The sequence below is a fragment of the Ursus arctos genome, unplaced genomic scaffold, assembly GCF_023065955.2.
Source record: "Ursus arctos isolate Adak ecotype North America unplaced genomic scaffold, UrsArc2.0 scaffold_7, whole genome shotgun sequence".
Classification (NCBI taxonomy): Eukaryota; Metazoa; Chordata; class Mammalia; order Carnivora; family Ursidae; genus Ursus; species Ursus arctos.
In genome coordinates this window covers 7,308,971-7,322,078 of record NW_026623089.1, presented here as the reverse complement: position 1 = coordinate 7,322,078, position 13,108 = coordinate 7,308,971, and the positions used below count along the sequence as shown (strand labels likewise).

At 51.6% G+C, this 13,108-nt stretch overlaps 1 protein-coding gene across 1 annotated transcript in view; it reads left to right on the top strand.

Moving 5' to 3' along the window:
• LHPP (phospholysine phosphohistidine inorganic pyrophosphate phosphatase) overlaps positions 1-13,108 on the top strand; it is a 125,560-nt gene that overhangs the window by 42,743 nt on the left and 69,709 nt on the right. The window contains exon 6 of the mRNA XM_026494345.4: positions 3,990-4,081. Coding sequence (XP_026350130.1) covers positions 3,990-4,081 — 92 coding nt within the window. The remainder of the gene's footprint in view (positions 1-3,989; positions 4,082-13,108) is intronic.

Below are 13,108 nucleotides of genomic sequence, written 5' to 3'. Positions count from 1 at the left end.
GGGAATTTCCCCAACAAAACATTGCCTAATATTTTTTTTTCCTTTTAAATATGTACAGATAATTTAAGTCCAGGCACTGCCCTTGATGCTTAACTTGCATGATTTCATTTAAATGCCACACCATGTGTACCCATTTTGCAGATTGAAATGGTGGCTTGCCCAAGACCACAGAGCTAGCAAATAACAGAGCTGGAATATGAGCCTGGTTGCTCTGGCCCCATCTGAATCCCAAGCTCAGTCTGTCCATTCTGCTGGTCATATAGGGCCTGCCTCTGTTTCCACTACCCTATACCCCCCACTCTTAAGATGGAAGACAAGCTCCATGTGGACTCCTGTCCTCACAAACAGAGTCCAAACTCACGGGTAGGACCCCCCAACATGAATGTTTCACAGTCATCATTTTTTTTTTTAAGATTTTATTTATTTATTTGACAGAGAGAGAGACAGCCAGCAAGAGAGGGAACACAAGCAGGGGGAGTGGGAGAGGAAGAAGCAGGCTCCCAGCGGAGGAGCCTGATGTGGGGCTCGATCCCATAACGCCGGGATCACGCCCTGAGCCGAAGGCAGAAGCTTAACGACTGAGCCACCCAGGCGCCCCTTCACAGTCATCATTTTGATTTTCCTTGATTTTGGCTTCTGTGTTTATTCATTGGTTCACCATACCTGGCATCTGGATTCCAGAGAGGAGACTTGTGGAGTAACTGTTGGTTTTGAAGCTTCTGTCCTGGCAGCATCAGGACACCTGCCTTGTCACAGGAGTCTAGTTTCTCAGGCCTGTCTGGCCTCCAACCATGTAAATTCCAGACTGGACTTGAGAACAGATGTAGGAACATATTTGATGTCTGAGGCGTTGGATTCCACATCTTCTCCTGAAAATATTGGGAAGCTTTTAATCAGAGTTCTGTGGTGGTTGAGTGAGGGAGGCTGCTCTTTTTTCTTTAAAAATACATTTATTTAAGTAAGAAAGTATGAATCGACTTGAACAAGAATATTAATAATACATATTGATATTAGCAAAAGGAAGCCCACTAGTGACTAAACTTCAGGCAACACTGAAATAGACTGTACATTGGTGACCAGTGAAGAGTCCAGTTGGCTGTGCCTCCGACCTGTCTCCAGACGTGGACAGTCATGCCGTCACCCCAAATACCAGTCCACTCAGCAAGCTTTTGTTGGTCCTCAGCCAAACACCAGCATCGGCACACATCCCCGCCTACAGGAGCTCACACGCTGCTGGAAGAGAGAGAGAACCCATACAATGCAATAGGGGACGAGCAGTGCAAGGGGGTAATCAGAGGGCTTTGGGAGGGCCTTGGAACGGCTTTGGAACCCCGCTGGGTTCGAAGGTGGTGGTCTTGAAAACGTGTTAGGAGTTGGCCAGTAGAAGAAGGGAGCTAAGTGGGCAGAAAGGTCGGCATGCGTCACGAGTCACCCTCTCTCTGTTCCTCTGTGCAGATCCATATTTCCAATTAGTATCCTTTTCTTTTTGCCTAAGAGACTGCCTTTTACATTCTTTTGTGTGGATCTGTTGGTGATTATGTCTTTTCGCTTAAGACATCTGAAAATATCTTTATTTCACCTATGTTTTTGAAAGATACTTTTGCTGGGTATAGAATTCTAGGTTGGCATTTTCCACTCTCAGTGCTTTAAAGATGGTGCCCCACTGGCTACTCCCCTGCATTGTTATCAGTGGGAAATGTCATGTCTTATCTTTGTTTTTCAGTATGTCACATGCTTTTTTTTTTTCTTCCTGCAGCAGCTTTTAAGGTTTTCGCCTTGTCCCTGACTTTGAGCAGTTTGATGACGTCATGCCTTAATGTCATTGTCTTCATGTTTCTTGTGTTTGGTGTTGATTGGAATCTTTGATCTGTGAATTTATGAGTTTTATTGTGTTTGGGAATTTTTCAGCCATTAGGAGGAAGTCAAATATTGTTTCTGTCACCTCCTCTCATCTCACCCTCAGGGATTCCAATTCTATGTGTATCAGGCCCTTTGAAGTCACATCATAGTTTGACGATGCTCTGTTCATTTTTTAAAAAAAGATTTTGAGAGAGAGAGTGTGCATGAGTGGGGGGAGAGGGGCAGAGGGAGAGGGAGAAGCAGACTCCCCACTGAGCAGGGAGCCCAATGCAATCCTCCATCCCAGGATCCCAGGATCATGACCTGAGCTGAAGGCAGATGCTTAACCAGCTGAACCACCAGGCACCCCGTTCTGTTTACTTTTGTTAAATTATTTTTTCTCTTGGTTTCATTTTGGATAGTTTCTATTACTGTATCTTCAAGTTCATTAATCTTTTCTTCTGCATTGTGTAATCCAGTATTAATTTCATCCAGTGGGTTTTCAGTTCCAGACGTAATGTATCTCAAGGGCTACTTATGTGAGTAAGACGGAAGCATTATTTAGTTCCACTCGCTTGCCATTAGTTATAAATATCAGTAAGTTGCACGGTTACTCATAACTAAAAATAAAAGCAGTTCTTCTCCATTGGAAAAAAATCTGGTGTAGTTGCCATCTCTAGAAATTTGATTGGGATCTTTTCTTTTATCTTCCATGTCCCTACTTAACTTTTGGAGCATATGGACGATAGTTGCGGTAACTGATTTAATGTCCTTGTCTGCTAATTCCCACATCTGTGTGAGTTCTGGCTCAGGTTAGACTGATTTTTTTCTGCTCATCATGTGTGGTGTTTTTCTTGTTTGCGTGTCTGATCACTTTTTTAAATTAGTTGCCAGACGTTGTGAATTTTCCTTTTTTTGGGTGCTGGATATTTTCGTATGCCTATAAATATTTTTGCACTTTGTTCTGGGATGCAGTTAAATAACTTGGAAACAGTTTGATCCTTCCAGATCTTGCTTTTAAGATTTGGGAGGCAGCACCAGAACAGGGTTTGGTCTAAGGCTAATTACTCCCTACTACCGAGGCAAGATGCTTCTGAGAACGCTACCCAGTGCCCTGTGAATTATGAGATTTTCCAGTCTGGCTGGTGGGAACAGGCACTCTTCCCAACCCCGTGTGAGGTCCGGGCAGTGTTTTCTTTCATTTTTCAGTGTGATTCTTTCCCTGGCCTCGGGTGGTTTCCTCACTCACGTGTGCTGATCAGCAGTCTGTAGAATGCTGCCTCATTCAGAGGGACCCTCTGCAGATCTGTGCCCTTCCTCTCACTCCAGGTCGCCCCCTCCTCTCTGATACTTCGTCCTGGGAACTTCAGCTGCCTCAGTCTCCCAGCTCCTAGCTCTGTCCCTCAATTCCAGGACTGTGCCAGGCTCCGTGTGGTTCTCCCTCCCTGCACCCACAGTCTGGAGGCACTTCGAGGGGCTCACCTCATATGTTTCCTGTGTCCCAAACCACTGCCTTTCACTGCTTGATGTCCAGTGACTTGAAAACTGTTGTTTCCTATAGTTTGTCTGGTTTTCTAGTTATTTCAGGTAGGAGAGTATATCCCACAGGATGCTCTTTGAAATGACAGCCAGGCTGCAGGCATTTCCTCTGTGTGTGTGTGTATTTTTATTTGCATGTTATTTTGGTTTTTATAGGTAATACCTTCATTATTGAAAGCAAAACCTCCTAAACTATGAGCTACAAAGATTTGCCAGAAATTTAGTTTTCATAGAACTAGTGGTTGGCTCCTGGTTACAGAGCATTTAGCTGAAGGTAAAATCGAGCCTGAGTTCAATGGAGGCAAGACAGGGTCAGCCTCCGCACACATCCCTGTGGCACCGTATCACTTTGACACCTGCTGATTGATTTCATGTTGCCCACGTATGCACTGTTAGAGCCACTCGGCTCTTGGGTAGAGGGGGGAGTGTGTGTGCAGCAGGAGACCTATTCAAGATGGGTTGACTTTTAATCAATACAATGACGATATTGCCTTGTTTAATTTGTATGATGGTGGTTTTAATTGGTGGCAGTTGATTATGTCAAAAAAGATGAAGGAGCACAGAATCAACTGTCCTGACATCACTTCTGAGCTCATGTCCCTGCCCGGCAGGCCATCATGATTGGAGACGATATCGTGGGAGATGTTGGCGGTGCCCAGCGGTGTGGAATGAGAGCCCTGCAGGTGCGGACGGGAAAGTTCAGGTGAGTGCCCTGCACGTGGTCAGGTTCATCTGCCTGCCTTCCTCCATGGACTCCTGGGGTGTCCATGTTTTGTTTTGTTTAATTCCCCAAAATAAAGGGGGTTATTCTTTCCAAAAAGAACGGTATGTGGACATCCGCTGACCTCTGTGTAACTGTCCTCTAAGATGGGCCTTGCTGACCTTTCATCGCAGAGAGTGGTCAGGTAAAGCAGATTTTGATACAGGATCCAAGATTCAAAACTGGGATTTAAATAGGGTGGAGCGTGGAGACAAGAGAGCAAGGGCTCCCTCCCTCGGAGCTGGGAGACCGAATTTGGGCTGTGCTCCGTTGGGCAAGGTGGTCAGAGCCTTCCCTGCCCATGGAGCTTCCTGCTTGTGGGCACTTGGCCCCTCCTGGTCACCCTCCTTCTCCTTCTGCCGTGCCTTCTCTGTGAGTGGGAGACAGAGAACCTAGAGATGGCAGGTCTTTCCTGGGTCAGGGACCCCTTAGAACCAAACCTCAGTCTCCAGAGGAGTTTGTGTTTCTTTCCTGGGTCAGAAGTCCAGCTTAGTCTTGGGCAGGTCACCAACGGGCACATCTCAGGGGTCAGGTGCTTGTGGGCATGTGGAGGTGCCCTGTGGTATCGGGGTTTGGCTTGTTGAGGGTGTCTTAGACATTAGACCATTGTCTTTCTTGTTCTAGAAGGTTTTGATTGTGACTCTTCAGAGAAAGTACAGTTTTGTGGATGCTGGCGAGACTTGGTTAAAACATGATTACCGAGGGGTACTTGGATCAGTGGCGGTGTTTGGGGGGAGAGGAGGGTTGCATCTGTCCTGAGTGATTGGCTTAACGGGGTCAGAGAAATGGGACACCTGGGTGGCTCAGTCGGTTGGGCGTCCAACTCTTGGTTTCAGCTCATGTCATGATCTCATGGGTCGTGAGATGGAGCCCTGTATTGGGCTCCCTGCTCAGCGGGGAGTCTGCTTGAGATTCTCTCCCTCTGCCCCTCCCCCTGGCCGCATTCATTCTCTTTCTCTAAAATAAATAAATAAATCTTTTAAAAAGACAAAAGACAAAAGAAAACAAAAAACCAGGTTCCGGGAAATGGATTAGAAGGTCCTAGTTACTGTGAGGCCCCTGTCCTGTGTGTGAGACCCAAGAGACCTGTGGGTTTGGGGTGGACACAAGGTGAGTGAGGAAGGCTTGATGCACGTGGGGTCTGCGGCCTGAAAGTCCCTTGCAGCTACGTCCTGGACCCTCCCAGGGCACTAGAGGCTCTCTTCAAGCCTCTGGCACAGCTGAAATATCGGCCCTCAAAGGAAGGTTTTCTGGGTCCCCTTGGCTATGTCTGGCCTAAGGAAGTAAGGGAGACCCCACTCACAAACTCCTGAAATATTTCAAGAAAGCAGCCTGGGGCCCCAAGGTCCTTAATTCCACTATTCCCCCAAAGGTCAGTGGTATAGGGGTTGCTGAGCAGTGGGGCTGGACACCCTCTGGCTGATGCCCTGTTGCATGGTGCTGCCCCCATCCATGGTGCTGCTCCTGTCCTACCTCCCCGCACCGGGGCTGGTGCTTTTCAGAGGCCTCCATGTGCCCGTCTTCCAGGGATATAAACCTCATCAACAGTTGGCCAGATCCTTCTAGGCTTTTCACTGTGTGTGGATGAACATAGGTATGTGTATATATATATATATATATATATATATATACACACACACACACACCTTTACATATGTATATATATATTTTTCCCCCCACGGAAATGGCATTATATTGCTGTACAACTTGTTATTTTCTCGGACAGTGTTTTGGGGCATCTTTCCATGACCATTCTTCATTATTTTAAGTGTCTCAGGAGATGCTCCGCATTAAGCACCAGCAGGCCTTCAGCAAAGGTGAGGTGATGCTGACGGCGTCGGTGATCCCGTCTCCCGTTGGGGTACAGCTGCCTGGCCTTGAGTGCGGAGGATGGGGCTTAGTCTGTCTTTCCTTGAAGGTGTTACAGTTTCGTATCTTTTTATTTGTTTGTCGTAAGGACGTAAATCTGCCTTTGCTGGCATGCAGGGCGGGGTGAGAGGAGCTCTATTACAGGTAAGGCAGCAAATGAGCCATCTGTCTAAGGAGGGGGCTGGGTTCTGTGCACGCGAGAGCCGGTGGGGGACCTCTCTGCCGCTGGCCACTCTCCAGAGCTGCGCTGTTGAGTACCGTGGTCACAGGTGGCCTTGAACCGTGGCTGGTTTCAGTTGGATGTGCTGGAAGTACAAAATACAGTTTGCAAAGACTGTGTGGGAGAGAAAGAATGTGAAAAAGCTCGTTTGTAATATTTTATACTGATTACATGCTCAGAGGCTGATATCTTATGTTAATTTCATCTGCTTATTTTTATTTTTGTCAGTGTAGCTGCTAGAAAGTTCTTGCTTGCCTCCCTGGCTCACATCAGCGCTCAGTGCATTTCTGTGGGGCAGCGGGGCCCTGCACCTCCCCCTTTCCCCTGCAGATGGCACTCGCGACACACAGACACCAAAGGACAGCTGGAGAAACTATGTGCTCTGCGGGCCCCTGTCCGGCTGGGAAGCCACAGAGGCCTCCATGGCAGCCTGCATGGGGACCACTTCGTGGTATTCTCTGTGGTTCTCCCGTGTGGGTCTGCTTCCCTCCAGAATGCAGTCGGGTCTTCCTGAGCTGACCTTTATCTAACTGGAGTTACTGCATGTTTCACGGAGCATAGCTGGTTCATCCTGGTGGCCCTGTGTCCTCCGTGCTGTGAACACACCCCACTCTTCCCCTTCCCTGGCAGGGACACTTGGGTGGGTCCCAGTTTGGCCATTCTTTGAAGTGCTGCCAGGAATGTCTGATCCGTGTTTCCTGGGCACCTGGGCATGAGTCCTCATAGGGTAGGTCTGCTGAAGATGGAATTGCTGCGTCACGGGGAATGCGTATGGTCAACTGTACCAGGTAATGCCGGACTTCCAAATTGGTTGTGTGGGTCTGTGCTCCGCCTGCAGTGGGCAGGGCCCCGCTTGCTTCCAGCGTCTTCCCCACTTGGCTGTTTTGAAGGGGAGGTCTGTGTTCTTCCTAGCCTTAGGGGCCTCAGGGGCAGTGTCAGTACCCAGCAGTCCAGTCCACCCGGATGCCAGGCCCCCCAGGGGATTGGGGAGGGACCCACAGGGGCCTCGGGTGAGAAGGTATGGGAGAGGCAGAGATGGGCATGGGTGGTGAGATCAAAGGCTGCCAGGGTAGAAGAGGCAGGGAGGAGGGGCAGACATGCCCCTCTTGGCCCTGCCCTCTGGCTTTGCCTGGGTTGGGCTTCCTCCACACCTGCTCGGTTTACCTGCTCTTTGATTGCCTGGTGGTGGTGGGGACAGTGTCTGGTCCCTCATTTCAGCCCATGCATGCCCAGTAGGGGTGATGTTGCCCCCAAGGGGGCCAGAATTCCTCTTAAGGGTGGAAAAACTTGGAAGTACCGTGGTTGGGAGCCTTCTAAAGGGCCATAACAGAAACAGGGTGGGGTGGTGGGCACTTTTTGTTTCTGCCTGTGCTGAGTGTGATCCTTGTGTTCCTTTGGGGTCACCCTCATCCACCCCCAGGTCCTCCAAAAGGCACAGGCCTGGGCATGGGACTCAGGCTTGGCCAGTCTGAAGCCTGCAGAGCTCCTGGCCACAGCTGATGGGATTGTGATCTGAGTTGGGCTGGTGAGTTAGCCCAGGATTTCCAGAACCCCTAGGAAAATGACTGGTGAAGTATAAGCTAAGAAGTTCCAGTGGCCATGTCTTGCACCCCAGAGAGAACCATAATTGAGGGTGAAGTTGACAGTCAAGAAAGCAGAGTCTAGAGATGGGGAGGCAGAGATTCTGATGACGTCATTGGAGCGTCTGGATCTAGCTGTGCCTGAAGCTGATCCCTCCTTTGGCCTTTTTGGTAAAGTGGGCCATTAAATTAAGATTTTTGTGAGCAACACAGCAAGGAGCACGGTGGTAGCTCAGCATCGGTCCATACAGCCTCTGAGGTCTCGCTGGCTGGGTAGCCACGTGGGCTTCTTTCTGACATATGCCCACTGGGAAGCCTGCCCCAGGGCTCCCCTGTCTTTACGTGCCGATGTCCCCATGCCGCCCTTTGCAAGGAGCAGATAGAGACCTCCACAGTGGCCTTCAGCTCACGCCACTGCTGGCTTTCTCCCTGCTCTAGAAAGTGCTGGAAAGAACCTCATTTAACCTCAGAGGAAACTGCCCACAAAGGTGTGCTGAGCTGTCTCAACACAGAATGAGCTGCCTGTGGGGGGGGGCTCATCACTAGAGATGATGCTCAGAGGCTGGCGGACCTCCTTCCAGGGGAGGCTGAAGAAGGGGCAGCAGCAACCAGAGGCAGGGGCGAAATGAAACCTCAAACCCACCCTGAGGCTGCTGATGTGGAATCCGGTCTTTTCGGTGCCTCTGGTCCATGGGACGAGCCCCGGACGCTGGTCCTGTTTGCCCCTGACAGACACAGAGATTTCAGTGCTGCACTTCCCGTTCACAGAGCGGAAGCTGAGGCCCTGTCGTTTAAGCCTCAAATTCCACCCGCTCTGGGACCTCCTGCTCTAGGTGCTGGGCTGTCATCGCCGGACCTGGAGCCCGGCCGAGAGAACCGCAGGTAGAGATACAGGCAGGTGTAGAGACATGCGGGGAGCGAAGAGACTGGAAGGAAGGACATCGATTGTTACAGATGATTTAGTTAAGTGTCTTCTCAATATTTTACAATGAGACTCCAAACAAGAGTTATTTTTTCAAGTACACTGGTGACGCCCATCCATAGGTTTGTGAATTTGGAAGATTCCAAAAAAGAAAACCACCTAAAAGTACAACTTCAGGGTCACCTGGGTGGCTCGTTCGGTTAAGTGTCTGACTCTTGATTTCGGCTCAGGGTCATGAGATCGAGCCCCGCATTGGGCTCCTCACTGAGTCTGCTTAGGATTCTTTCTCTCTCTCCCTCTGCCCCTCCTCTGCATCCCCTGCTTGTACTCGCTCGTGCTCGCTTTCTCAAAAAAATAAAAACAATAAAAGTACAGCTTCTTTAGTTTACAGACAAAACCAACCCAAGTACCCCAACACCCCCAAGCCTGCATGCAGCTCTACCCTGACCCCCGGTGCCCAGAAAGGACCCCTCCTCACTCACAAGACTAAATCACCAAAAATAGGTCTCTTCATAATGGAAGTCTTCCCCCCCCCCCCCCAGGCTGGATGACGGCTCACCTGGCTCCTTCTGCCTCCCCTTATGACGTGACACAGCCAAGGCACGTTCTGCATCCTTTGAGGTGTTTCATCCGGAAGGGATCAGGGTGAGGGGCTCCCGTCTGTGTTATGGTGAAACCAGTGCCTTCTCTGGGCCACCACACCTGCACAGCTGTCTGCGACCTCCCAGTGGCATTCCCTCCCACGGGCCCAGCTGGGCATGGCCTCATTTCACTCTACACACCAGTGCACACACACACAGACACACAGACACACACACACACTCACATTTTGACCTGTGGAAGAGTGGCCACGCAACGGTGGCATCCCAGCCTCCCCAGCATGGAGGGGGTGCTCGGGGCCCTTTTCTCTAGCGTTGCAGACTGTAGAGTCCAGAATGGGGTCGGGGGTTAGGTGTGTCACCGGCACAGGGGCCTGAGCCAGCCCTAGCTGGAGAGGGGGCGTCAGAAAGCTGTCTCAGGCTCTCCTAGCTGAAGGAACAAGCCAGACCCGCTGTGTCGTATGAGGCCAGTGCCCTGTGTCGTCTAAGAGGGTTGGGGTCACCATGAAGACCCACTGCTCCCTGAGCAGGACCCCAGGGGAAGGTGCGGCCTGGCCTTCTCTGTGTTCTCCAGGTTCACCCCTGTGCTCTTTCTTCCTGTTCTCACACCCTGCCCATCCCGTCCGCCCTGGGCGGCGGTGTGCCTCCTCCCAGATCTGGTAGTCAGCTTTCATTTTCCCTTCCTCCCTGCACTGCCAGCTGCTGGGGCCGCTAGAGGGCGCCATGCTGCCGGGTCCGGGGAGGGGCCGGATGCACACCCACTCACGTGTGACATCCCTGTCCCACACACTCACACCCAGGTCCCACATTTACAACAGACTCACGCCCAGGTTTTACACCCTCACGCATACATACCCAGGCCACACACGCTCACACATATCCACACCCAGGCTCCACACGCTCACACCCAGGCTCGTCAGACGGCACACATGGGCCTGCTGGCACACCCACACACACTCCCTCCCAGCCCGCATGCTGGCCACACCCACTTGCAGCGGCTCTGTGTCTGTGCTGGGACTGGGACAGCAGGCCTGGGGGTCCTGCCCTGCCTCCGGGCCCTCGCCTTCCTCTGCTGCCCTCGCAGGTGCGGTCACCACCGCCTGGAAAACCTGGAGGTGCTGGGTCTCGGGGTTTTGCTGCCAGCTGCGGTGAGAGCCTCCTGGCAGCTGGGGCCCCAGGATTTAAAGCAGGTGGAGCAGCCTCACTCACATCAGCTTGCCAGCTCTCTTTCCCTTTTCCATCTGGGACCTTCTCAGGGGAGAGGAGCCTGAGACCCTCGAGTGCTGTGAGCATGGGGGCTCTGGGACCTTCTGGGACCTTCTCAGGGGAGAGGAGCCTGAGACCCTCGAGTGCTGTGAGCATGGGGGCCTCTCAGCCTAACCTGCGAGCACGATAGAGGCCGGGGATCTCCACCACAGCCCTCCATCCCCTCCAGTCCCTTCTGCCCTGTCCTACCTCCAGGCCTTTGTTCACACTGTGCCTGCCACCTGGCCGCCACCCCTTCCTTGGCTCGCCCGAATCCTGCTGTCTATGAGGCCTTCCCCAAGGAGGAAATTCCCAGAGTCCTCCCACATGGAAGGGCCCTTAGGGGACCCCCTGGCTTCATATGGGGAGCTGAGAGGAGCAGAGGGACCGTCTCAAGGGCAGAGGTAACCCGTGGCCAGCAAAAGCCTGTGACGAATCCCATGCCAGGGCCCTTTCTGCTGTTCCCCAAACACACCTCACCTCCAGGAGAATTATCTGGCACTCCCTGGACTTCCTACAGCCTTCTTACTTTCCAAACCATTTTTGAGATTTCCAGAGTCGAAAAAAAATTGCATGTACCCACCATCCCCCCCCCCCCCAATCCAGACCTGACCAGGCTTCACCCCTTGGTCCCTGATGTCCTTTGCAGCGAGGAGTGTCCAGTCTGGGGGCAGGCAGCCCCGTGGGCCTGTCTCTAGACTGCTCCGTCGGTTTGGGGCACTTCATCAGCCTCACCTCAGCTCTCAGGACACCGACACTCTTTGGGGTTAGGACATGTGCTTTACCTGACGTTTCCTCATGATGTGACTTGGGTTATGCATTTTGGGCCAGAATGTCACAGAAGTGGTGCTGTGTGCTTGTTAGGGTGTCCTATCAGGAGGCACGGGATGTCCATTTGCCCCAATATTGGTGGTGGTAATGTCGATCGATTAAGATGGCGACTGTCATAAAGTCATACAAACGTATGGGCTTTCTTCCCTTTGTGATTTATGACCATTTGTGGGGAGGTATTTGGATACCGTGTGAAATCCCTCTCCTCGCCCTGCTTCTAAACGTTGGCTCTCATGTCTATTGCTGCTTCTTGAATTAACTATTTCTATGATGGTTGCCAAAGGCATTCCATCTTTTCGTTCTTTCATTTGTTGTTGGCATTCTACTGTAAAGAAGAGTGTTTTCTTCTCCCCGTTCATTTACTTAAACCAGTGTGGACATAAGGAATTCTGTTTAATTCAATGGGTTATAATCTGTTACTATCAGAATTTATTTTGAGGCTCACAGGGTCCCCGATGTGGCCAGTGGCAGCCCTATCCAGCCAGCTGTGTGGCTTTTTGACACATCCCCACCATTCTCTGAGCCCTTCCTGAATTTTCTGGCACAAAAAGCTGTTTCACGTTCACAATGTTCTGCCTTTGCCTCAGCCCTGAAGCTGGCCATTTCTCAAGGAGCCCTGGTTCCTTTTAGTGGAAAGTGATATTTAGATTCGAACCCCAGTGCACTAGACACTCTTCCCATGCCTCTGGGTATCACTGCTCTCTGACCCTCTCCATGGACAGAGGTGGGACACGTATGCGTGGGTATACACGTGTGTTCACACGTCCATCCACCAGAGCGTCTGTATCCGTGTCTGTCAAAGACAGCACATTCACCCCGGCCTCTGATTTCAGGCCAACACCACAGGCTTCAGCCCAGCCTTATGCCTTTGCAAATTTGTACCTTCCTTTTCCTACAGGGAGAAACCTGGTTTACATTATTCTCTCTCCATTTGCGTATTTGCTCAGTCCCCTTGAATATAGCCAGCCTGACCTTGCCGGGGGGGCTGAGTGCCTGCTCCTTCCCTGCTGGATGCCATCCCACCCACTGCCCCAGAGCCTCCTGACGAGGGTGGGAGGGGGACCCCCTTCCCACGCCAGGGTGCCATGGGCTACCCTCCCACAAGGAAGGAGAAGACCCCAGACGTTGGCCACCTCATCTGCCTCCCTGCTCTTTCCCACCCTGCTTCTTGAGTGAAGGGATGGGTCTTTGCCAACTTTACTTTCCCCACAATGCCTTGCACGTGGTGGGTGCTCTGTGTGTGTTCAACTGAGTGGGAGTGAGGCCCTTCGGCTTCCCAGCCACTTTCACGTTTGTGGCCCCCTTCCAGCCTCACTGTAGGCAGAGAAAGTGCTGTTTTCTGGGGAAGGAGCTGACTCCCCCATGGTCCCCCCCCCCCCCCCCGGCTAGTACGGCGCTCCCGGGCATGTCTGTCCCAGCTGTCCCTGTGTCTGGATGAAAGCCTAGCCATGTTGCGTACGTGTTCGTATGGGAGGGGGAACTCTTTGTTGCTGGCTCCCGGGCACTTACCTGGGCTGTGCTACTGTGGCAGAGCAGTGCTCCCCAGACAGAGAGGAGCCCCAGGCTCACATCCTGGCTCTGCCACTTTCCAGCTGGAAGAGCACTGAGCCTCAGTTTTCTCATCTGTAAAATGGGGATTGGGGGGTATTCCTTTGTACCCTGAGCACCTTTGGTACAGGAGGAGCTCAGTAAATACACAACCAC